The sequence below is a fragment of the Grus americana genome, chromosome 19, assembly GCF_028858705.1.
Source record: "Grus americana isolate bGruAme1 chromosome 19, bGruAme1.mat, whole genome shotgun sequence".
Lineage (NCBI taxonomy): Eukaryota > Metazoa > Chordata > Aves > Gruiformes > Gruidae > Grus > Grus americana.
In genome coordinates, this window is record NC_072870.1 from 5,413,836 (window position 1) to 5,436,700 (window position 22,865).

Here is a 22,865-nt window from a genome sequence, read left to right on the forward strand (position 1 = left end):
CCGTCCCTGCTTCCTAGTTGCTTTTTCTCTGTGCTCGCAGTCTGATGCTCAACAGCTCCCATTTTTTCCATCCTGTCCCCTCTCCCTCCTCTCGCCCTTGGGCTGTGCTTCAGAGCAGATAGCCTGGGCGCCGGTTGGAGGAGTCTGGGTCCAATCTCCAGCTCGCAGCAAGCAGCAGCAACTAGTACAAGGCCATTTTTTCGGAGGTCCCCACTTGCTGGATGGGAGTGGGGCAGCTGCTCTGCTGAGTGTAACGCAGGTTAGGTGTAAGGGCGGTTAGATGTAAGGGAGGTGGGAAGATGGAGCATGCTCAGCGAGGTGAAATCTTAGAAGGTTTGAGCTGCTGAAATGCATTCCTATTGAATATGGAAAAACCGGTGTATTTCAGATGTTTATAGCTTGGCCAAGTGTAGACAGATTTCTAGTAGGACAGGAAAGCTCTCTGTTAAAAAGGTTATTCTGCAGCAAAATCTCAGATCCCCTTTCCAGGATTTGCAGTTGCTAGATTAGCTCAAGGAAAAGGTTGTAAGTGTTTTTTCTAACAAGGGTAAGCCACTATCTTGTTTCCTAGCCTCATTCTCACAAGTAGCCGAACTGTTTTGGCTAAAGATTTCCAGAAGAATTTGGGCTGAGACAGGCACCCAGCATGGAAACTTCAGCTCCGATAGTTAAAAGTCTGAGCCAACTGGAAAAAGGGTCTTATGAGTGGCTAGTGTCAGGCAGGCTTAATAACACAGTGCTCAAAACTGTGCCTGCAAAAAAGACTGTCAGAGCTCACGTCCCACTGCCCAGTCCAGCATCTGGAGCCCTAACCTTGGCGGGGGGTTTGCAGAGGGCTGCAGGGCTCTCGCTTATTTTTTGGGTGCAGAAAGACAGATCTTTGAGGCAAATTCAGCCTGTGAAGTGTGGGGTAATGCAAATTACCTAGACTGTTGGTTCAGACTGCAGAGTGTTTGATGACATTCCTGTTTTAAAATACTCTGCCTGCTCCTTTCTAGCCCTGTGCAGCGTTGCACGTACCTCAGAGTTTTGCTGGCATAGCTGATGTGGGGCTACAAGTGACCGAGAAATAAATCCAGCTTGAGAAAGCTCCCAGAAGGTGAGTTTTTAGGCCGGCTCACCTTCCTGCCGCAACTGCAGCATCGCTCCCTGGGCTGCGTGTCGGTACAGCAGGTGGTGGTGCAGCACACAGCGAGGGTACGGTGTTACCCTGAGTCAGTCTTTGCTGTAAACGCTGTGAGTTCTCAAGCCCTGACTTTAAGCTGTGGTTTAACAAGCAGTTACGTAGGTAGCGGTGCCAGCTTTACCCACCCTCCTCTTTCCCGACACAGCACCTTTGATGCCGATGGCACGGCTGAAAGGTGACATTTCTAACCCCGATGAGCTGCAGGATCTGATTCACGGGTTGGCTGCGCAGGCGAGAGCTGAGAGGTGACATGGTGACAGGACCTGTTTAACTGATGCCAGCAGTAACAGGGATGTTTCCCTGGTTGCAAGAGGAGAAGGTGGAGGGGGAACGTGTTGCGGTTGTTGGTGCACAACCTGGTGTTGTGCTGGATGATTTCCTGCGGAGCGTCGCTGCTGTGGCTGCTGGTGGCACAGAGGAGCCGCATCCCTGACCACCTCAGCACCTGTGACCTCGTGGCAATTTCTTTTGCGTGTGATTTCTGTCCGCAATCTGCCTGACCACCTCCGCACTGCGCCCCAGCGGTGCGGTGTGGCTGGCTGTGAATACACGGAGGGTTATCTGATTACAGCCTAACTGGGGTTTCGGGGGAGGAAGTGGAGTGCGGGTTTGTGGCAGCTTTAGCTGATGGGATGCCATCGACGCCACCTGAAAATGTCTCTGGCACCAGACTTTTGGTGACTGCCTGCGGGGATGGGATGCGGGATTGCCTGTGGAGCTGATGCTGTAGTTCTGCTCCTCCTGCACCTGGAAAATTACCTGGGAATTACAGGGTTTGCCCTGACCTGGGCACTCAGGATCTCTCTGCCTGCTCTTGGTCTGTGGCAGCTGGTGTCCCCAGGTCATCCTAGCGCTGTTCAGCTGCAGGGAAGTTTGTGTTTAATGCATCGTGCATTACCAGCAGCACAGACTTGCTCAGCTCAGAGGCAATGGTGCCCTGTGGGCTCCAGAGCAGATTTGTTGCTCCAACCCCCCTTTCAGCATATCTTCTACAAAGGATTTTTCTCTTAGTGCCAGGGTAGGCTCAAACATTTCATGCTGTGGGCGAGAGACCTTGCTGTAGGTGCGGAGAGCTAGTTTCCTTACTGCTCGTCACTCAAAACACTCCACACGTTTCTATCTAAATAGCCCCGTTTCATGAGTGCTCTACCCTTGGCACGTACCCTCACCTCGGCGTGGGCAGTGGGGGGTGGCCTGGGGTCTGCCACCCCACCGCCTCGGCGTCACGCAGTCATGACCACAGGCTCCCAGCTCGGTGAAAGCTGAGGCTCCCTGCCTCCAGAGGAAAGTGGTGAAAAGGCACAAAGAGAAAGTTTCTTCTGATTTATGGTGCTTTCCTCTTTTGTCCTACAATTAAGCTCTTAAGAGCCTTTGTTGGCAAGGCTGGGAGCTGGAGCGCTGGTGTACATTCAGGGGTCTTGAATAAGCACCCACCGTGCTCTCACCTGGACACTCATCCTTCCCTGCAGAGTTTTTGGGCTGGAGGAGCGTCCTTGAAATGAGGCTGACAAGCTTGGCCAGGGAATGAACTTTCACAACCAGGGGAGTTTTGTGTAATGTAATGATGAGATGACAAAGCCCGGGGTAGCTCAGCTGGAACCATGGGGAAACAGCCCTTAAATTTGGGGGTCTTGTTCCTTTTATCTGCACAGTGGGCAGTTATGTGGGTGTACCGGGGCTGAGCATCATTGCGGTACGTTGAAGCACTGTGGCTTTATGTAAACTGGATGTGAGCCGGTGGGCACATGGTTCACGTCTGTGGCAATACAAGATGTTTGATGGAGCTGTGGCTGTAGCTCTCAGTTTGAGTGAGCGGGTCGTGGATGGCTGTACCTGTGACAGCTCATGTGCAAGAAACGTTGTTACTCACTTTTGAGTGTTTAATGTTTTATGAGGAACTTGTAGCCTGCAAGAAGAGCTGCCGGTGGCAGTGGGAAAGGCTGAGGCCCTGGTATCAAGCCTGGCCATGACCAAGCACTGCTCCGGCGCTTGGAGCCAATCTCTGAAATACATCAGGGCCGTGGCAGTGCTCGTGACCCTCAGCATCACAAAAGCTTTTTAAGCTTTGCCTTTTCTGGAGGGGGAGCAGTTCACTTTTGTACCAGTCCAGTTTGGGGGTGACTGTGAGTCTAGCTTGAGCACAGTGCCCGGAGTCCCTGGGGTGCTGCCCACCCAACGTGCGGGGGTGCTTGCTGAAGTGCCCAGAGCTTTTCGCCCGCCCCGGGGACTCGCCAAGCTCAGGTGCAGCGGCACAACAGCCGTGGTCTTGTTGTGTGCCCGTTTAAGACAGGAGGTGAAGAGAGTCCAGCATCTTGCCCGAGTGCGGGAGGAAGGAGCACGGAGAAGACAACTGTAATTTCTTGAACTGGACTGTGGCCAGAGCACTGGGACTAACACTCTTAATTGTGGGAAAGGCTTCATGAAAGAGATTTACTGTCCCAGAGTGGTCACATCTTTAGTTTTATGTTTCCTCCAAAAGTTGACAGCCCCTGCAGTATGGCACTTCCTACCACTGCTCTGCAGCATCGGCTCAGTCCTGGCTCCGGGAGCAGAGCACCCTCGCTGGGCTACCAGCCACCTCTGGTGCCACCCTGGGTTACTCTCGGTGGTCTCCCCACTGGGTGCTGAACTCATTGGCAGCTGTGAGAGCTGGCCAAATCAAGCCTACAGATCTTCCTCCTATTTTTTCCTATTTTCTAGGTGTGCTTTAGTCTTTTCCTGGTTGTTTTTAACCTCCCACCCCATTGCTCTGAAATAATTTGCACTTAAAAACCCAATGTTTGTTCTCTGCACCTCAGGCGTTTTGCTAGCCCCGGCTAGAACGGGGTCTCAACATCTTGCTTTAATCCTCTTACCCTTTGCTCAAAATCCCTGGTCTGCCACATCAGGGGAGTTCAGCTTCCAACACCTTCTCCTTGCCGTCACTCAGCTGATGCTCATGTCCAGGGCAGAGGTGCCTGGGAGCCGGGGCTCTGCGTGGGCTCTCCCTCCCCATCCCGGCGCTGAGGCTTTGCTCGCACGGGCACCGGTTTGGACTCCGGTACCTACGGGTTTACGTTCACCGTGCAAATCCTTTACCTGGCTTGCGGCAGTTTTTCTCAGGGCGGCTGCCCATCTGCGGGGTGAGAAGCCCTGGTCCTGCAGCAGGCGAGGTGCTGTGGCAGAGCAGCCTGCACAGGGCGAATGGCACCGGCTGGCAGGAAGCCCCTCAGCGGTGCGGGTGCATCCTGTCCCTCTGGGCAGCAGCTCTGCTCCCCCCCGGCAGCGCTTCCCTGCCTCAGCCAGCCGCTCCCCCCGCATCTCGAGTGAGGATGCGAATTGGGGATGACAGAGGGGATTCGAAGGGCAGCAGCTGCCCGTAAGGCTTAAAAATCTCCTGCGAGCAGGCAGCACGGTGCCTGAGCGAGCGCGGGCAGCTTGGTGTGCCCTGCGGCGCTCTCGGCCTCGCTAAATGTAACCCACGCCCAGCTCCAAGCAGTTCCCTCGAGCCAGCTCCCCGCTGCTCTCAGCAGCCTCAGAAGTGGTTTCTGGCTGGGTGTAGATGTGCCGGGGGGATTTGCTCTCACTCTGAGCCGGCTCTGTTTGGAAGAGCTGTGGTCGTGTGGCATCTACTTGAGTAACAGCTTCAATTAAGCTCTCTTGACAAGCTGTTGTGTGACTGGTGAACTAATGGGAGGAGCCCCCTCCTCAGCTGCTGAGGTTGAAACTCCAGCAGGGACAAAGATCAAACATGCAGCTAATTACCCTTTTAACACTTAAACATATCCCCCCTCCTTCAGGGGAAGGCATCAGCTCCAAGCAGCAGCTTCTGTGCTGGGAGTCCTGAGTGGTGGCTTGGGCCGGGCTCGGCTCGGCTCGGCTCAGCTCAGCACACGAGGTGGTGTTGGGCATGATGTGAGTAGTGTGAGTGGAGCCTCTTCCCGCTCCAGAGTGGCTACTCACTGCCTTTCGCCCCCCGCTGTGTGGAGCAATTGGGTACAGGACAGGTGTGAGCTGGGGAATCGCCCACCCCTGCAGAGATCCTTGCCACGTGTGGGATGCAGAAAGGAAGGCTGCGAAGGCCAAGCAAGATGGCGTATCTGACCTGCTCCGTGCTGAACCCTCTCTCTGTCTCCTAGAGTGTGTCTCTGAAGACTGCCGCTCTGTCATCCAGGAACAGGCCACAGTCCTGGGGCTCTCCATGTTTGCACTCTTGGTGAGGAGGTGCACTAGCCTGCTGAGGGAATGCGTGCAAGGTAAGGGGTTACCGGCAGAATCCGTGCAGCTGCCCGCGAAACAGCCTGGTGGGGTTCAGGCCCTCATTCTGTGCTATTTTGTACACCTCTTCCCATCTGCTGAGGCCTTTGGATTCCTCCCCAGCATCCCAAGCTCTGCCCATGTTACAGCTGGATCACCCAGCAGGAAAGCCCCTGATGTGTGCAGGCAGAAACATTTGGAAGAAAGGGATGGCTGCAGGGCATGCTTTTTGGCAGCTGTTGGGAAACTTCCCAAAACTGGGACCTTGGGATCCTATCTCTATGACTGGTGCACTGGCACCCCGCTGCCCTCCATAAAAGGGGTCATACCCATCCCGGCTTGTCCCCCAGGCCAGTCCATGTAGGGAGAACAGATCTGTCTTTGCTGTGGGTTGTGGCTGTTCCCTTGTGCGTCCGAGCCTGGGGTGTTGGGATCTGTGTTGCGCATCCCCTGCCCGAGCCTGGCTCCTGGCTGCGGTGAGCTGCCTCAGCTCTCACATCTTGTATTTGCAGTTCAGCCACGAGAGGTGGAGCAGGAGGATGAGGAGGATGACATCAAGGTCTCTGCCTTGCCCCAGGACCTGAAGGAGCTGCTCCCCAGTGTGAAGGTCTGGTCAGACTGGATGCTTGGCCACCCGGACACCTGGAATCCTCCTCCGACCTCTCTTGAGCTCCCCAAACAGTACGTGCATCCTCTGGTCTGTTTTCTGGTGTCCGCTCCTGCCCTGGGCTCCTTGTGCCACCTTTCCCCCTCACTCATGCTTACTCCTGGCTGTAGCACTCTGACCTGAGCACCCAGGAGACACTCACTGCATGGGGGATGTTTGGGAGGGGACTTGTCACCCTTGGTGACACAGTGACTTCATGGATGCATGGGTGGGGGTGAAGTGGCTTGGAGGGGGCCTGGTGGGTGCCCGTTGCTTCCGTGCGTTAGAAAATGTCCCATGAGCTGGATTATTACCCTCTGCTTAGGATGTGTGTCTGCTTTTGTTGAGCTACATCTCCTTTACGCGCTCTGCTGGCCCAGCCAGCTGAACAGGCAGGGCCTTCCTCTCTGCAAGAGGGAAGTCCATTTCCAGCACGAGCGTTTCCTTGCCTTTTTTTGACTGATTCAGGCCAACCTTGGTCAGGCTGGGCTGGCCTGGAGCAGCTTGCCTGTTCCTGGAGCTCTAAAAGTTGCCTCCCTTCTCCTTCAGAAACAGCTTGTCTCTACCCCTGCAACACACAAAAGGGTTAATTTTCTAAACTGGCCGATTCCAGCCCATTAGTCCATAATGCGGACTAGGCAATTTGCATATTTTTGGACAGAAAATCGAGTGAAGGGGCCAAGTATGGAGTATGCGAAACAGTGTCTGAGCATGCTCTGTAGCTGCTTTCCCGCAGGATTTTCCATCTGCCTCCGGTACTCCGGATCCAGAGCCTGAAATCACGTCTTATTGTTAATCCAAAGGAGCCAGAACCCAGGGTGATGGGAAGGCGCATTAAGAGTAATCCAGCAAAGTGGCTTAACCATTAATGGGTCCCCGCTCCGTGCGTCAGGTCCAGTCCTGCTCTCCTAGTTTATTGCCTCTTACTCCAGTTCTTTTTCATTTGGCTGAGGAAATGGAAATCTCACACAGGAAGTTCTGGGCCTCATTTTGTGGAGATGGAGTCTGTTTTCTGTTTGTCGGCTGCTCGGTGTGGGACCGCTGCCTGCTCATGTGAACTGCTGCCCATCTTTGGGCAGGAACTCAAACTGGGATCTGTCACGTGAACCCGCGTGCACCAATCCCCCCTTCCCCTCGCGCTGCCTGCGCAGGGAGCCGCTGAGCCCTTGGCGACGGGCAGCCTCGAGATGGAATTTCTGATTGGGTTCATGCAGCCAGCGCTCGGCGCCTTCCCCGGGATGAGCTGCCTCCCCCTCCTGCGGGGCACGGGGCTGCGTCCCCCCAGGCTGACGGAGCAGGTGCGGGCTCCCGCTCGCCCGTCGAGGTGGGAGAAGGCGGTGGTGGCAGCCCGCCCTGTGGCGTGATGGCGCGTGGCTCTTTGGGGAGCAGTGGGTATGGGTTGGGGGGGCTCTGCTCTGCAAGGTCCTGGTCTGCCCGGCGGAGGAGCAAGGGTCTTCATCTTGTAGTGGAGACCCAACTGCTTCCCACCTGCCCTCTCCACGGAGGGTGGCTGAGCAGCCCCTCATCCCACCGTGCCCGTACTCTGGGGCGTGGGCAGCCCTCCTCACGTTGGCTCCCAGCTCCTTCCACTCTGGTGCTCGTCGGCTCACCCAGAGCATCTGTCTCATCCATGGCGAGGGGCCTGGCAGCTCTTTCAGCCCAGACCTTTTGTGTTGACCCAGCATTGTGCGGCCAGGTGTTGGTGGTCCGGGACTCTGGGGCAGCAGTGGCTGAGCTTTCCTGGAGGTGTGGGTAGTGATGAATAGCAGGGAACCAGCTCCGCTCTTGGGCACAACCTGGGACTTGCAGCATTTTCCCTGGAGGTGGGAAAGGAAAAGGGGAGCACTGGGTTAATGTTTCAGCTCGCTATTGACACAAGCCTGCTGTCTGGCCTGGGGCTGTTCAGTAACCAGGTAGAGTCACTGAGTCCGGGGGGTTTAGATAGGAGCAGCTTCAAAGAAGTTTAGAAGTAAAACATGGGTCAGAGCAGCAGGCGTGTTGGAGTAAGCCAAGGTTTATGGGCAGGGTGAGCTCAGGAGCAGGGAAGAGCATGCGATGAGCAAGTGCAGATGCCAAGTTGCAGAACTGAGTAAGGGGCCTGTGCTGGTTTTCACGTGTGCTCTGTGGGTCGTAGCAGTGGGACGTGCCACGAGGTCCCCACCAGTGCCAATGGAGAAGCCAGCTGGACGTGCTGAAACCACCTCCCAGCACCCTGCAGCCATCGTTTTCAGTGCCCTTCGTGGTGCTGTGGGCAGAGAAAAGGGACAGTAAAAAAAAAAAAACCCAAACACCAACCAAACCCCTGAAGCACAGAAGCACCCTGCAAGGATGCCCCGAATGTGCTAAAGCTTCTGGAAAAACCAGGCCCCGTACCCACCTGGCAGCCCCCTAGGAGCAAAGGCCTGGCCCAGAGCTTGCATCAAAGTGCAGCTCATCCGGGGCCAGCGCTGCTGCCAGAATGACGGCCTGGGCTCGGGGCCAGCGGGGCAGCTTGTCAAGACTCCGCCAGAGCCTAGGGCCTGGGCTGCCGGGGCTATACATCCCGAGGCCTCTGCTCACGCTGCGTTCGCCATGTTCGCGATCGCTCGTTCTTAGTAAGGGAGAGAGCTGGGGGACTTTGAGAACGTCTAAACTCAGCCCAGCTGTGGCAGTTGGTTTATTGCTTTCAGCTGGTACTTGAACCCGGGTCCTGGTCTTGGAGTCTTTCCCAGGTTTAATCCCCGGAGCTTTCTCTGCAGCTGTATGACACTGCGCTGACCCCGAATGAGGATAGGAAAATAGAAACGGTGCCAAGCCAGAGTCTCTTTTTCATTTGGAGTCTGGCTGTCTGCCCATGACCAGGGTTACATAATGGGAAACATAGCTGGGGCTCTGGAGAGCCCGCGTTTCACCACGCTGCCCAGACCTTCGCGTTCTGATGCTATATATCTTCCTAATTGTAGCTCGGATGCATTTATCACACTGCTGGATTTGAGTCCTTACAATAAAAAAAAAAAGAAAAAAAAAAGAAAAAAAGAAAACCCACACCAAATTCCTCAGCTCGCTGCTTTTCCCCCTTGGACAGAGGCGGAGGGAAAGGTGTGAGGGGTGAGCGCTGCCGAAACCCGGCGCGCGGCTGCGGGCCACGCAGGAGTGGGCTCTGCGGAGCGGGATGGGAGGCTCGGGACCCTGCGTCTTCAGGGTCCTGTTCTTGGCGGGGGCTTGGGAGTGAACCCCGGTTCCTGGCAGGCATCCTCTCCCTAGCTGGGGGCTCGGTGGTCCCGAATTCAACCTGAATGAGGAGCTACACCTTTCCCCAAAACCACCCTCCTTGCTCTGGCACGTTCATCCAGCTCTTAGCCACCCCGGTATGGTCACCATGGCTCAGAGGATGTGCTGGGACATATTTTCAGGCCAGAAGGCCATAGTGACAGGCTGCCTAGATCCCTTTCTTGGGGCTGCTGTGGGTATTGGAGATGCAGGGGGTGTTCTTCCCCTCTACCTGTTGGGAGAGGGGCTCAGCAAGTTTTCCGTGGCCCTTTTCTTGGATGTTTCCAGGATAGGAGTTAAACCTGACCATGAACATCTCTGCTTCAGAGCAGCAGTGTCCTGTGGCTTGGGGATTGTGTGTGTGGACCAGGTGTTCCCAGGTCTTTTAGCTGCAAGCAACCGCCACTTCTGTATCTTAAAATTAATTTACATCTGCGTGTTTCATGGCAAACATTGGGCTGGGGTCTGAACAGGCGGTCGTTTAGAGCGGTGGCATTGCCATGCAACTATGTTGGAGCAGCGTCTTTCAGTTCAGCTGTCCCTAGGAGTAATTTGCAGAGATTAGGGTGTAAAAGCCGGGAGTCCTGGGGAGGGGGGAGCAGGGTGGATCTCCTAAGGCAGAGATACTAGCAGCGGATGGGGCAAAAGGCAGATCTCCAAGGAGGCTGCTGTCGTTCATCCAAGTGAATCCATCTCCTTTTGGGATATATGGCTGAGGAGCTGAGATGGGTGAAGAGGGCTGGGCAGGCGAGAGCAAAGCTTCTCCTTGCTCTACTTTGTTGCCACAGTGAATCTGTTGCTAAATGAAGCGCAAGAATCGATGGGGAAGCCGCTGGCTAGACAGACGAACTGCCGCAGGGCTGACCCTGGCGAATCTGTGCTCCTTCCATGCTGGAGCGAAGGGCCTCTTGGTTTGTGGAGACTTGTCTGCAAGCATTTAAAAATGGTTAATTTAAACCAAGTATTAAATTAAATCCAAAAGCTCTGAGCACATTCTAGAGCTTACCTTCCCAGAGAGATCTGCCAGATCGCTCTCATCACATTGCTCTTGCGGAGAAGTGTCACTGAGATGGCAGCTCCCACTGGGAGAGATGGACAGAGTCTTGGACAGGGGTGCCAAGACCTTGATGGAGTTTGTCGGAGACTAAATGGAAAATCCCTTTTGCAGATCTCAGCCTTAGTTAGTCATGCTGGCCACCAGAGTTTCCCTATCGAGACATCAAAGCGAGGATTCAGAGGTGTCTCGGTAATGTAAACCTGGCTGAGAATAAAGGTAAAGTCGAGTGAAGCAGAAGCCAAAAGGCTCCGTAGAGAAGGGGGCTGTGGCGAAGCAGGGGCTGGCTGGGAGAGGAGAGCTCCTGGAGAGGAGAGTGTCCCTCTAGCACCGAGGGCAGGTTCCTGGGAGAGGAATGGATGTACGGATGCCCAGCTGGCCAAAGGGACCACGTGCAGGGCAGAGTGGGGGAAATCACTGGTGTCACAGGGCTCTGGGTGGTCGGTGAATCCCTTTGGGGAGAAGCTCCCACCGCCAACCCCTTTTGTTCCTTGCGGAGGACCTGCTTTTAGTTTGGCTTCCCCTGGCCCAGGAGAGAGGAAACCCAGGAGGGGGATGAAGAGCCCTTTGTACGGTGGTGCAGGGGCTGGGTGGGCACCGGTGCCGCCTCGCACCGGGAGCCAGTGGGTGCGCGCGAGCCCAAGGCATTTGCCATCTGCACGGCAGCGTGGCTCTTGGCGGCTGGGGAACACAATGCAGGGCTTCTTCTGCGCTGTGCTTTCCGGGTTTGTTCTGCAGCTGTGGAGTTTGAATGTTAGTGTTTAAACAAGCTGGTATTACACAGGAAATGGCCACCTCCACAGGCCCCCGCAGGCTTGTAACATGGGGTCATTGTGCTTGATATTAATCACCAGGCAGCCCCCGGTGAAGATGGTGGCTTACACCGGCGTACCGCGCACCACCGTGGCCGGCAGGGATTTGGCAAGCGTCAGGCTCACTCCCGCGCCCGTCTCCCCCATCGCCCTCCGCTTGCCCCACGCTTTGGCGCGTGCCTCTCGCCGTACGGTGATGTGTGCCCATTGTGGACGTCCATCTTTGGCAGGAGCCATCCCCACACAGACCCGGCCTCGCCGGGGCCGCGCTCTGCCCCGGGGCCGTGCTCCAGCCCTCTCGCTCGGCTGCGCACTTGTGCGGTGCTCTCACCGTCGCCTGGCCGGGCTGCGTCCTGTCGGCGTGCAGCTGGGCTGCGCTCACACTGACAGCTACATTAAACCTGGAATCCTGAGGCAATAAAAAAGAAATTAACTCTTATTTTTTTTTCCTGTCCTAGTGGAATAAGCAAATGTAAATGTGTCTGTGGGGAAGTGAATGAACCCCCGTTCTGAGGAAAGACCTTGCGCTAACCCTCTTCTCGCTTCCTCGGTTAAAAGCTCTGGAAGCCTCGTCCCTGTACCTGGGAGCTGCGTGCCTGGGCTCGGTGTCAGTAATTCGGGGCCTCCCTCTGCAGAGGGATGCTGAAGCAGTGGCACTGGCGTACGCAACGCTTCCAGGCTCCTGGGCCTGCCATCGCTTTGCAGAGGCTCCAGCACCACAGTGCTGTCGGGTGACACTAGCCAGAAATGTCTGGAGGCGGCCACGGTGGCATCCTGGGAAGGGACAGTGGGGACAAGGTGCCTGACCAGGCTCCTGAGTGTTGTGCAACCTTCTAGGGTGAGTGCACATCCCAGGAGGAGATCCGCTGGGCTGTGGGGTGTCGGCATGAGCCGTTAGCCCTCGCTGGCTTTGCCAGCCTCGCTGGTGGTGCCAGTGCTGGGAGATGCGCTGCAGAGGAGGAGCTGCACCCAAGGGGAAGGTAGAAAATTGTCAGATCTGCTCTCTGCAGTGCTACCTCTGCATCGCAGGAGAAAACCAAAGTGGAAACACCAACACCTCCTTCTTTGTTGGCTGTTTGAAGGCTCTGCAGGGTGCTGCATGTGAGAGGGTGCTGCCCAGCTGCTGGCTGCTGCCGCAGAGCTGCTCAGGGTTGCGTTGCAGAGAGATCTTGCTACCCAGGGAGCCAGCACAGGCTGTGGTTTGACTGAAGGAAGCTCAGAGTGGAAACCTAACACATCCAGTGCAAAGGACAGATGTGGCAAGGCACTGCGAAGCTGTAGGGAGCTGGGGACGAAGGGGATAAAGTGACAGGGACTGTTCTCACGCTCGGGATGATGAGGGGCTGCCTTGCCTGGCAGCGCTGCCGGAAGGGCTGGGAGCAGGCAGCCACGGGGGGAAGAGGAGAGGAGACCGCTGGGCTGGGTGGCTGCAAGGGTGTGAGCAGCATCGACTCGGTGACTGTTCACATGGTGTTTTTCTGACGTGGGGTGCCAAGCCCCATGGAGGGAGATGGCTCCGTGTACTTCATCTGTGCTGCTCCCTCACCCCGCTACCACCCCTGCCCCACTGTGGATCCCGGTCCTGCCCAGCATCCGACCGCTGCTCTCTGCCTCCCTCCCCGCCCTCACTGGTTATCTCCATCCCCTGCCTGCAGCTCCGTTGCGTGGGGAATACAGGCAAGGTCTCTGCAACGTGTTTCTTTCCCTTCTCCTCCACCCTGGCCCCATGCACCTGGCTGTCTCAGCCCCCCGGGAACGTCCTCTGCATCGGTGCCTGTCCCCCACGCCCTAGCGCGCTCGTTCCCCGGCGGCTGCAGACATTCTCCCCGTCCCTCTCCCCCGCCGATGCCTGCAGCCTCTGCACCTCCTTCATCCGAGCGCTGCCACCGAGCCCTGGTCGCAGCCCACGCTGGCGGGGCCCCACCAGCGCTGTATGACCGGACTTTGGCAGCCCAGCCCAGTTGCCAGCAGGGCACTGGGGGAGGGCTGAGCCTCCCAAGCCCTGTGCATCTCCCATGGGCAGAGCTCGCCTTGGAGGTGGCCCAGAGCAGCCCTATCACATCCGGTGCTTGTCTCTGCAGCTTGGGCCGGAGGATAAACTATCAGGGCTGTGGGGCAGTGGATCATTCCTCTTATTATTTTCTTCTTTTGCAGATAGGGGTCGTGGAAAGTTCAGTTCCTTTTAACCCTCGCAGCTCTGTTTATTTTCCAGCTGGTAGCACAAACGCAGCGTTTCCCATTACATCACAAAGGGCCTCGGACAGATCCCTCCGAAAAACGTGTTGCAACTGTTTATTTTTTTCCATATTTAAACATTTCTGACAGCCAGACCTGGCTGAGCCAAGCGATGGAGCTTTGTGAATGAACCCAGCTCCTGGTGTCTGTGTGCAGAGGGCTTTGAAGGACCTCTTCTCCTCTGCAGCGCGCGGGCTGGGGCTGGCTTAGGGACGTGGGCGACTCTGCGTTACATGTGTGCTGATTACGTGCCGGGCTTTGATTAATGGCTCCTCATTCTGCCTGGCTCCCAGGACGCTCTTGAAAACAAGATGTTTCATTTCAGTGTGCTTTCCTGGTACATTGATTCCCGTAAATAACCGAGTGCAGACTCTGTCCACCTGGAGCAGTTCAAAGAGCAGGGGGCCTCCCTCCAGCCCTGGGCTGCCTCGGGCCGCGCTGGTCACTGCTGCACCCCCGGTGATGCTGGCTGCCCTGCGTTTTTTGGTGCCCCAGAGGTGTGGGGTGGAGTAGCAGCCCTCCTCACTGCCACCAGAAGCAGATTAGCCCCAGTTTCCCCATTTCTCTGCTTTTGTCCCAGTTTACACACTGAAAAACCCCAATGTGAGTGCTTTTAGAAACAGGAGGGAGCCTGGTCGGCTGCAGCGGCCCTGTGCCTGTTGCCTGTTTCTCCTGCACTGGCCCTCCCTGGGGTGCTGGGCCCTCCCCAGGGTGTGCTCAGTGATGGGAATGTGTGGTGGGGATGCGCGGAGAGCAGTCCAGGGCTGCCGGTGTCCTTGGGTCTGCACCCAGCCCCCCGCACGTCACTGCCGCTCGGGGAAGGTGAGACACCGCAGAGGCAGCTTTGCAGGTCACTCGCAAGTGTTGAAACCGTGGCCAGAAGCAAAACACAGCTTAACCCTCTGTGGCTCGGGTTTAACTAAAAAAATCTCTGTGCTTTAGAGTGTGACTGCAGCATGTGATTGCAGCCAGGCGAGGGAGAGGGTGCCCCGGGCTGGGCTGGAGCTCCCTGGGCTGGGCTGAAGCCCCCCCTGGGCTGGGCTGGAGCTCCCCGGGCTGGGCTGGAGCCGCCAGGTGCCTGTTTTGTCCCAAGAGCAGTGCAGGGGATCGGTCTGTCCTCCCAGCAGGCTTTAAAATTGAGTAACAAGCAGCGTTTTTCCCATCTGGAATGAGCTGGGTTCCGGCCGGCACTGCACAGGGAAGCTGCTTCCTGCACGTGTGCCAGCTCGGGAGCGGGCAGAGGTGGGAAAGGCGAGATCCTGGGAGCCGTCCCCATCCAGGGGGACGGGGCGGTCCGTGTCAGCAGTCACGGGCGAGGGTTACAAGCCCTCCTGGGTTCGGTGCCAGCGCAGCTGCGCCTGGAGCCCTCCCGGTGGGGTAGGTTAGCAGCGGTGGTGGCGTGCCTCGCCTCGCCTCACCTCTCTGGTATTCGCTGCAGCATTGCAGGCAACTCCCAACGCATTCCAGCCCCGAATTGCTCACGTCTCTCCTCGTTCTCCCAGGGTCTCAGTAGATGTGTGGGCGACGCTGGCTGACTTCTGTAACATACTGACCACAGTGAATCAGTCGGAGGTGCCCTTGTACAAGGACCCAGATGACGACCTTGCCCTGCTTAGCCTGGAAGAGGATCGGCTGCTCTCAGGCTTCGTTCCCCTGCTGGTCGCCCCCCAGGAGCCCTGCTACGTGGAGAGGACCTCGGACAAGGTCAGCAGTAGGCCAAACATCCCCCCTCAATTCCTCCAGACTTTTATTCTTGGGAAGTTTTCTGTGCAAACGGAACACGATTAAGTCATTGAGAAGGGTGTTAAGGGAAAATATCGACCTTTCAGCCGCTGACATCCAGCTCTGTGTCATGAAAACCCCTCTCGACTTCCTCTGGTGTGTGTGTGCTCGCTGGCATGTTGTATATACGATCATTTCCTCACTTGTTTAAATAGTGCAGCTTGTGTTGGCAGTGCTCTCAGTGCACTCCAAATGGTTTGCATCATGCTTAAAGCACCCTCCCCCTCCCCCCGGCCACAAAACTCTGCCTTAGGAAGGCAGCCAGGACTTTTTTCCTTCTCTAAAGAGGAGAGTGATAAATAGGTGACTAGAGAGAAGCAGACACCATGTGTTAACGTACAAAAGGCTTTTAGGAATATGAAGCATTCCCCACTGCCTGTTCTCTATTTTCCTTTCTTTGCTCTAGGAGCCCATTCTAGCCTGAACTTTCCTTTGGCTGTTTGTTTTTAGAATAATGAAATCAGTTCCCTTGTTGATGTGGGGTTTTGGGTCTGCTCTCTGCCACCACCTGGCCAGAAGGGACCTGGGGCTGTTGTTGGATAACGTGTCTGAACCTGATGGGGGATGGAAGAGGCACAATGGCATTTGTTTTGCACGCCCTTGGAGGCACGGCAGGATAAGAGTGGCTCTCAACAGTTTCCTGCTTGGAGGCAGAATCGCAGCACCAGAAACGCTGCTCATCTGGGAGCGTTGCCTCCCCGAGCGGTTGGTGCTACGGGAGGAGAAGCGGAGACGGAGGGGCTGGTTTCTGTGGAGAGCCTGCACGTGACAGTGGCAGTGTGCCTTCTCATGTACCACTTCTTGACATTTTCCTGAAATGACGGTGAGAAATTTAGGACCTTTGTCACAGAGGGACCCAAGAGGTGCGAATTTGCGAATTTCTGTTTCACTTCTCTGTCTGCCCAGCCCGTACTCACAGCACTGCCCACGGCAGAGGAGCACAGGGTCCCAGTAGAACTGAGAGCTCTCCCAGTTTGGGGAAGCACCTTGGTCCAGGAAGTCACTGTGGAAAAACAGATTTTGAAGGCTCTATTTGAAGGGGTTAAAGTAACAAGCGTGTGGTTGCCATTGCTGCCCTAAGATAGCCTGTTCACCCAGTGTGTGCTGTGGCCTCACTGGGCTTCTGCTGGGGACAGTCCCATTGCCCCGCTCTCTGCTCAGGGACTCCTTCCCCAGCAGCCACAAACCAGAGCCCCCAGCAGGCAGGTAAGGTGGCTGAGCAGCCCAGTCCAGTGCCCCATAACTTGTGGGAAGGGGTCGGTATTCCCTGAACTCTGCCTCTTCTAACCACACACCGGTTTATTCGGAGTGCCATCTACCTGCCCTGCCAGGCATTTGCGCTCGTGTGCGTAAAAGAAGAGACGTATCTTTGACCTGTAGCTACACCTGAGCTTCCGAGCTGAGTTTTCTCACTGTCCTGGCTCCCTTTGGTTCTGGTGCTTTATAAACAAACCGTGCAACACCACTGGCGGGAGCTGGTGCCCTTCGCAGTGCAGCAGCAGCCACCCAGGCATCTGGGATTGTCAGGCACGGTGGTATTGGCTCAGCTCTGCTGAAGAGGCAACACAGATTCCAGAGAGAAAGAGCCAGCCCTGGCTGTGTCCATGCCCCCCTGCTTCTTTCTTTTTATTTTTCCACCTCTGTGGGTCTTGTTTGGTTTGAAAGTAGCTGACTTTTGATCCCACCCAGCAGGCTTGGGCGTTCGCTCGTGTTTGCGCAGGTCTGAGCCCCTGTTGCGTTGCGCTGTCTTCTGGTCTCTGCCTTAACGCAGCAAACACATCGCACGGAGGTAGACGGAGGGAACCCACCAGTACCAGCCCTTCCCAGGACGTGCTGAGCAGAAGCAATGGGTTCTGCAATGTCTCTTTTCAATCCAGTACTGACCGGTGTTTTCATTAATGGTCAGATTGGTGAAACAGCAGGTGTGCATATTCACTTTGCAGAAGACACCCAAGAGGATTAAGGGGAGGCCAGTGAGAAAGAGCAGAGATCTCAAAAGCCTGACTTCCAAGAAGGGACTGGAAAAGTCAGGACTTTTTAGTTTAGAGGAAATTTGGGGAAAATGCAGTGGGCTGTTGCAGAGTGGAGGAGAACAAGCTGTCCTCCAGCTCCATGCTGAAAAGCACAGGAAGGAATGGGCATAAATTGCAGCAAAATAGATTAAGGCTAGACTTTAGGAGAGGCTTCATACCTTTGGGTAGTTAAGCACTTGAGAGCAGCCTCCTCAGCAATTCTGCAGAATCTCTTCAGCCTTGGAGATTTTTAAAAGCAGGCTGGGTGGCTCTCTCAGGTACTACTTGGACAGAGCTGAACTGCCTTGCAAAAGGGGGCAAAGTGACCTCTTTGGATGCTCCTACTCAATTTTCTGTGATTCTGTAAAGCTGTAGAAGGGGACTGGAGTGGCAACTGCGTCATTACAGATGAAATGACTACCTTGTTCCACAAATCTTCCTCTGCAGTATTAATAAAGTGAATTATTTGACTCTCCAGAAGTAGGGTATTGTAGAAAGCAGTGCAGACCGAGCTGGCTGAGAGGCATGAACCCATATGCCTTTCACAAATAACTGTGAGCGAAATACAAAAAGGCAGCTCCCTGCAAAGAAGCCCCTAATTCAACTTAACCAGGGGATCTTTGTGTGCGGTCCCCTGTCCACCATCTGCTCCCTGCCCTCCTTTTAGCGTGCAGAGCCCAGATGCATCCTCAGCAGATGCATCTCTGGGCTGTTTGCAGTGCTGTGTCCGTGCTGCGCATGGTGGCACAAGGGGGTTTGTATCCCCGAGCCTTAATCACGCGATGGCAATGGGCGCTGCAGTGCAGCAGTTCCATCTGGCACGTACCACATCCAGCCACGTTGCCGGAATTTTCCTGTTTGCATGCTGCTTGTTGGTTGTTGATTGACTGAGCTACGAGCAGGTGAATGTTTTTCCTGTGCAGCAAGAACTCTTTCTAGTACTGATTTTTCATTGCTGTTTAGCAGGAGTTATTTTTCTGCACCCAATTTCTTTCTGTCATGTTCTCAGTCTTGGCCCAGTTTTCAGCCCAAGTTCCTGACAGCTCTTTGCTGGAGAGGCAAAGAAAATGTACAGGTCTTTATACGGCACCCTGTGAATGTCTTGTGGGCTGGGAGGAGGGTTCCATCAAAGTGGCTCTGGGAGGCTTGCTGTGATACCTTTCCTATCACTGGCATGGCTAGGAAGAGGCAGTTGGCTTTTTACTGCAAGGATAATATCTCACCTTGCTTGCCGATGCTCCAAATCCTTACTCCGTGCTTTTGCACCATAGTTTTTTTAATCAGTTTGTAAAATTTCGGAGGAAAGGAATCCGTTGAAAGGCAAGACTGGAGAGTATTGGGCTTAAAATGGTGTTAGGTTATTGGCTCCACCAAGAGGATGGTTGTTTTCTAAGCTACATAGGACAAACACTGTGCTTCCCACTTCTTTTTGTTCTCCACGTCCCATTTAGCAGATGGAGTGCAGTATTCAGCCAGAGTTTCTCAGCAAGTTTTTGAGCATTTGGCCTGGCTCTTATTTTGAGTGAAAATGTTCTAACTCCGTTCGTTGCCATGAAGCCGTGCGTTCGGATTCCTGCTGGAGCCAGTGTGACACTGAGAGCTTCCCATCATCTCTTGTCATTGAATCTGTAACCAACAAAAGCTGGCTCTGGGGTGAGCATAACTTGGTGATGTTTTCCTGGGCGTATGTTGGGCAGATATCCATTGCAGCTTGTGTGATGGAACACCATCGAACGTACCAGTCAACAGCAAACTATGCAGCCTGGTGCCTGAGCTGTCAGACTGTGTCTGCAGCCTTTGCAGCCGAAGGAGATGCTGCCAGGACCTCACTCACCCAGCGTTGTACCCAAGGCAAGAGCAGGGAACAGCAGCGTGGCTGGGTTAAGATTCAGGAAGAAGGAAGGTAACGACTGTGGATTCGTCAGGTGGTGCGTGGTGCTGCTGTGGGGGACTCGTAATGGAAAACGCTTGGGTCGTGTTGAGGTTAAAGCAAGTCCACGTGATGGTGCATCTGAGCTGCGCGTGGGTCTGTTCTCGTGCAGCCCTGGGAACCTGGGGCACGTCCTGGTTTCCTCAGCTCTCAGTCCCGTTGTCTCAGGAGCATCCTGCTCTGCAGCGGAGCTGGTGGTGAGGCTGGAAGAGGGTTGCAGATCGCCTGACACAGAGCAGAACAGGGAGGTCCTTCTCCTCTTTGGAGGCACATGGCACCACTGATTGCCCGCATCCCTGCAAACCGTGCCTGGGCTCGACATGTGCATCACCCAACCAAGCCTGTGCCTGCAGCGCCCGCTTTGCCACATGCCCCAGCCAGGGAGATGTGGAGGAGAAAGTGTTAATGTCCCTTCCCACAATAAACCTCTCTGCATGGGGGGTCCTGAAACCTGAGCCTCTCTCTCCTCCCCCAGCCCTGACACACGTTAATAAAAGGTTTTTAAACGCCAATAAAAAGGCAGCAGCCCCAGCTCACCAGGTCCGGGGCCCAGGGTCCTTGGGAAGGCACTTCACAAATGTGTTTTTTGCATTTTCAGGCTTTTGGCTGGTGAATAAGATTGAGGAGAAATACTCCTTCCCCTGATAACAATACAGTGAGACGCAGGATCAGCAGTGTGTGGATTAAAACCAGACGGTGCATGATTAATACATATGCTTATAGGGCTAGTCACTGTGGTTCCCTCCTCTGAAACAGAAAGGCACTTTTTTTTTTCCCTCATGTGCATGCTCATGTGTGGAGTGGACTGTCTCTGATACTCACCACTCAGCTAGTCTCAACCCTGCCTCACCTCACCAGGCAAATGAAAGCCCTAAACTGCAAGGCTCTGAAAAATAACGGACAATATTACTGTTTCAGACCTACAAACTGGGTACTCCAGCTCCAGGGTGGCCAGTTGGCTTCCCACACTTGGTGCAGTTCTTGTTTCACAAGTACTTGCTTCCTGCTATTTGCACTACTCACCTGTCAGTGCAGACAGCCTAAAATCCAAACTTTGTTCTCCTTAGAAAACACAAGTCTCTTTCCTCTCTAGTGTCCAGCCCAAGTGGACAGTCCAAATTTTACCCTCTCTAGTTGTCCCAACATGCTGTAGATTTGTAGAGCCAGCAGTCTTTTTGAATTAGCTATTTAGGAGCCTTTCATAGTAGGTTTGGGCTAAAATTAGTCCAGTCTTGTTATTCGCTTCACTTATTTATTGTATTCCAGTCTTCTTAAGACTTGCAGATATCTCTTGGCAATGTGTAGTCATGTCTGATGCTTCTTGGAAAGGCAACCCCAGGTTTAAAAGCCCGGGAGGAATAGCTGTTGGAGTGACCAGGCTCTGTCATGCCTCTAAACACCAGAAGTTTTGTCCTTTCCAAGACGTATTGCCTCCTGGGATGCCTGGGATGAAATCCATGTTAGAGTGGCCACACTACAGTGATTTTGGGAGAACTTCTTGCAAGGCATCGGAGGGAAGGGTAGCAAGACCAGGACTCTGAGAGTACAGACTCTTTGTAAGCAGAGAGAAAACCCCAGTGAGTAAATGTAACTGTTTTCTCAGCATCCTTTCCATATTCCCATTCCATAGCCTTTGAGCATCTCTCTCCAGCTGGCAGGCAAACGCATTCAGCCCATGAGAGCGAGAGCTTCCAACTTGGAGTTTGGTCCAGAGAGGAAAAGGGAAACTGTGAGCAGAGATCGGAGCCCCAAGTAGGAGAGTCCAAAGAGGAGTCATCCTTGAAAAACTCCTTCCATTCCTGCCTGCCTCGGTTTCCAAACAAGCAGTGAAAGATCCCTGCCACAGGCAGCCCTGCTCGGAGTGGGGACTTGGCAGGAGCTGGCAGCCCCGAGGCGGCGGAGTTAGAAATGTTTACATTTTCTGACCAGTATCTGAACTCCATCCCAGCCTTGACCTTCCCTTTCATGTGGTGCCTTTGGATTGTAAAAGGCAATTAGGCTAAATTATGGGCCATGTTGGAAGATGATGTCACTGCGTCATGGAGGAGAGGCTGGATTTTATGCCAACGTGAAGGTGGCATGCAGAATATCACCTGCTTTGAACTCCTTGTCCATCCTTGGCATTTCTTTGAACCACAAGTGCCAGGGACTGTGTGGACACCGTGGGAGCCTCTCCGTGCTCTGCCTCTGCCGGGTGTCGTCAGGACATGGGAAGTGTCAAGCCGAGTCCGTGTCCCCAGGTCTGGGTGGCAGAGGGGGGTACACTGATGTCTGTTAGACTGTTTCAAACGTACCTTCATAGAAATGGGCACGAGTGCTGTCCTGGTGACTGCTGCTGCATCTCCTAGGGCTGTGTAGGGCATTTTCCAGGGAGGTATTTTGTTCATTTATCGTTTGGTCTCGGTTTTTAATCACTCTTTAAGCTATGAGAGTTTTGAGCATATTCTTTAAACTGCATTTCTCCAGCTGAAGGTAAAGGGAACTCATGGCAAACAAGCACTAGCGCTGCACGAGGACACTGAATACAGCCCTGGAGAAATCAGCAATGTGGAATAATAGTTCAGGCTCTTAAAAGGGGGGGGTGGGTTTAAAAAAAAAAAATCTGCAATAAATCTAGCGAGTGGAATCTGAGGGAAATGATCCCATCTGGAAAACTCCAGCGCTGGTGCTGCTGAAGGCTTAAGGAGCGATGCAGATCGCAAAAGAAAACCCTGCAGTCTGAGGATGACAGGCTTCTTAATTGATGTCCATTGCAACTGGTACTCTGCCAGTTTATGTTGGCCACCTTCCAGCGTGCTGTAATTTTGGGGCCAGGTGTGAAGCGTTTCTGTTCCATCTTGTTCCCAAGCACCTACAGAAGCCTCACACATCTCACTCGAGCCCTGTAGGAAACAGCTGTACAGGTATAGGTGAAAGGAAATGTCACAGCTGGGTTTGGAGTACTCCCCCGTGCCTTGCCTAGGGCTCTGTTTGGGGGGCCGCTCTCTCCCCACCCCGTGCCGGGTTTGGGGAGGTGGCCACTGTCACAGGCACACCTGCCTGTCTGTCAGCAAGGTGCTTTGAACATCAGGGAGCTTCTGGGAAGAATGTATAGGTCAGAAACCCCCTCTTCAAAGAGGAGCCCACGGTGGTGTGCGTCAGTGCTGGAAGCGGGGAACCCAGCCCGGGAGAGCCCCGGATGCTGGCAAGCCGGGGGAGCGGTGGCCATCTCCTCTGGTCTCTTCTTCTTCGGGAAACCACAGGGAAATTTCCAAGGGAGCAAGAGCAGGTCTTGTAGAAAGCACTCAGCCTTGGTTTTGAAAGGCTGAGAACCCATTGGGATCTTTAGCAAATTGTTGCAGGAGCTAATTTCAATCGCTGTTCAATGCGTGCGTTATTTCCGGCTTAAATTTGTTTTGTTTCAATTTCCACTAATTGAATTTTGCTGTAGGTTGGGAAGCCCTCCATTGCTGCTCTGACCCCAATATACAAATGCATCCCAAGTCTCCCCATCCTCTTTCGATAAGCTGAATAGATGGAGTGAGAGACGTGATGGCCCCTCGGGCACGGTTTGGATCCCTCGAGCCGTTCTCATGGTGCTTCTGAGCTGTGGCTGTCCAGGCTCCGTGTGTTGCTCTGTGAGCTGCTGCAGCAGCTTGTAAGGTGACCACTGTGCTCTGCTGCTCTCCTCCGTACCCCCCAGATGCTACCAGCATCCCACAACCTTTGCTCCTAGAGGGACAA

At 54.5% G+C, this 22,865-nt stretch overlaps 1 protein-coding gene across 4 annotated transcripts in view; it reads left to right on the top strand.

Annotated features, from left to right (window-relative positions):
* SMG6 (SMG6 nonsense mediated mRNA decay factor) overlaps positions 1-22,865 on the top strand; it is a 114,825-nt gene that overhangs the window by 49,934 nt on the left and 42,026 nt on the right. For all 4 annotated transcript variants that reach the window (XM_054847408.1, XM_054847411.1, XM_054847413.1 and 1 more), the window contains exons 11-13: positions 5,305-5,421; positions 5,935-6,103; positions 14,921-15,122. In XM_054847408.1, the coding sequence (XP_054703383.1) occupies positions 5,305-5,421; positions 5,935-6,103; positions 14,921-15,122 (488 nt within the window). The remainder of the gene's footprint in view (positions 1-5,304; positions 5,422-5,934; positions 6,104-14,920; positions 15,123-22,865) is intronic.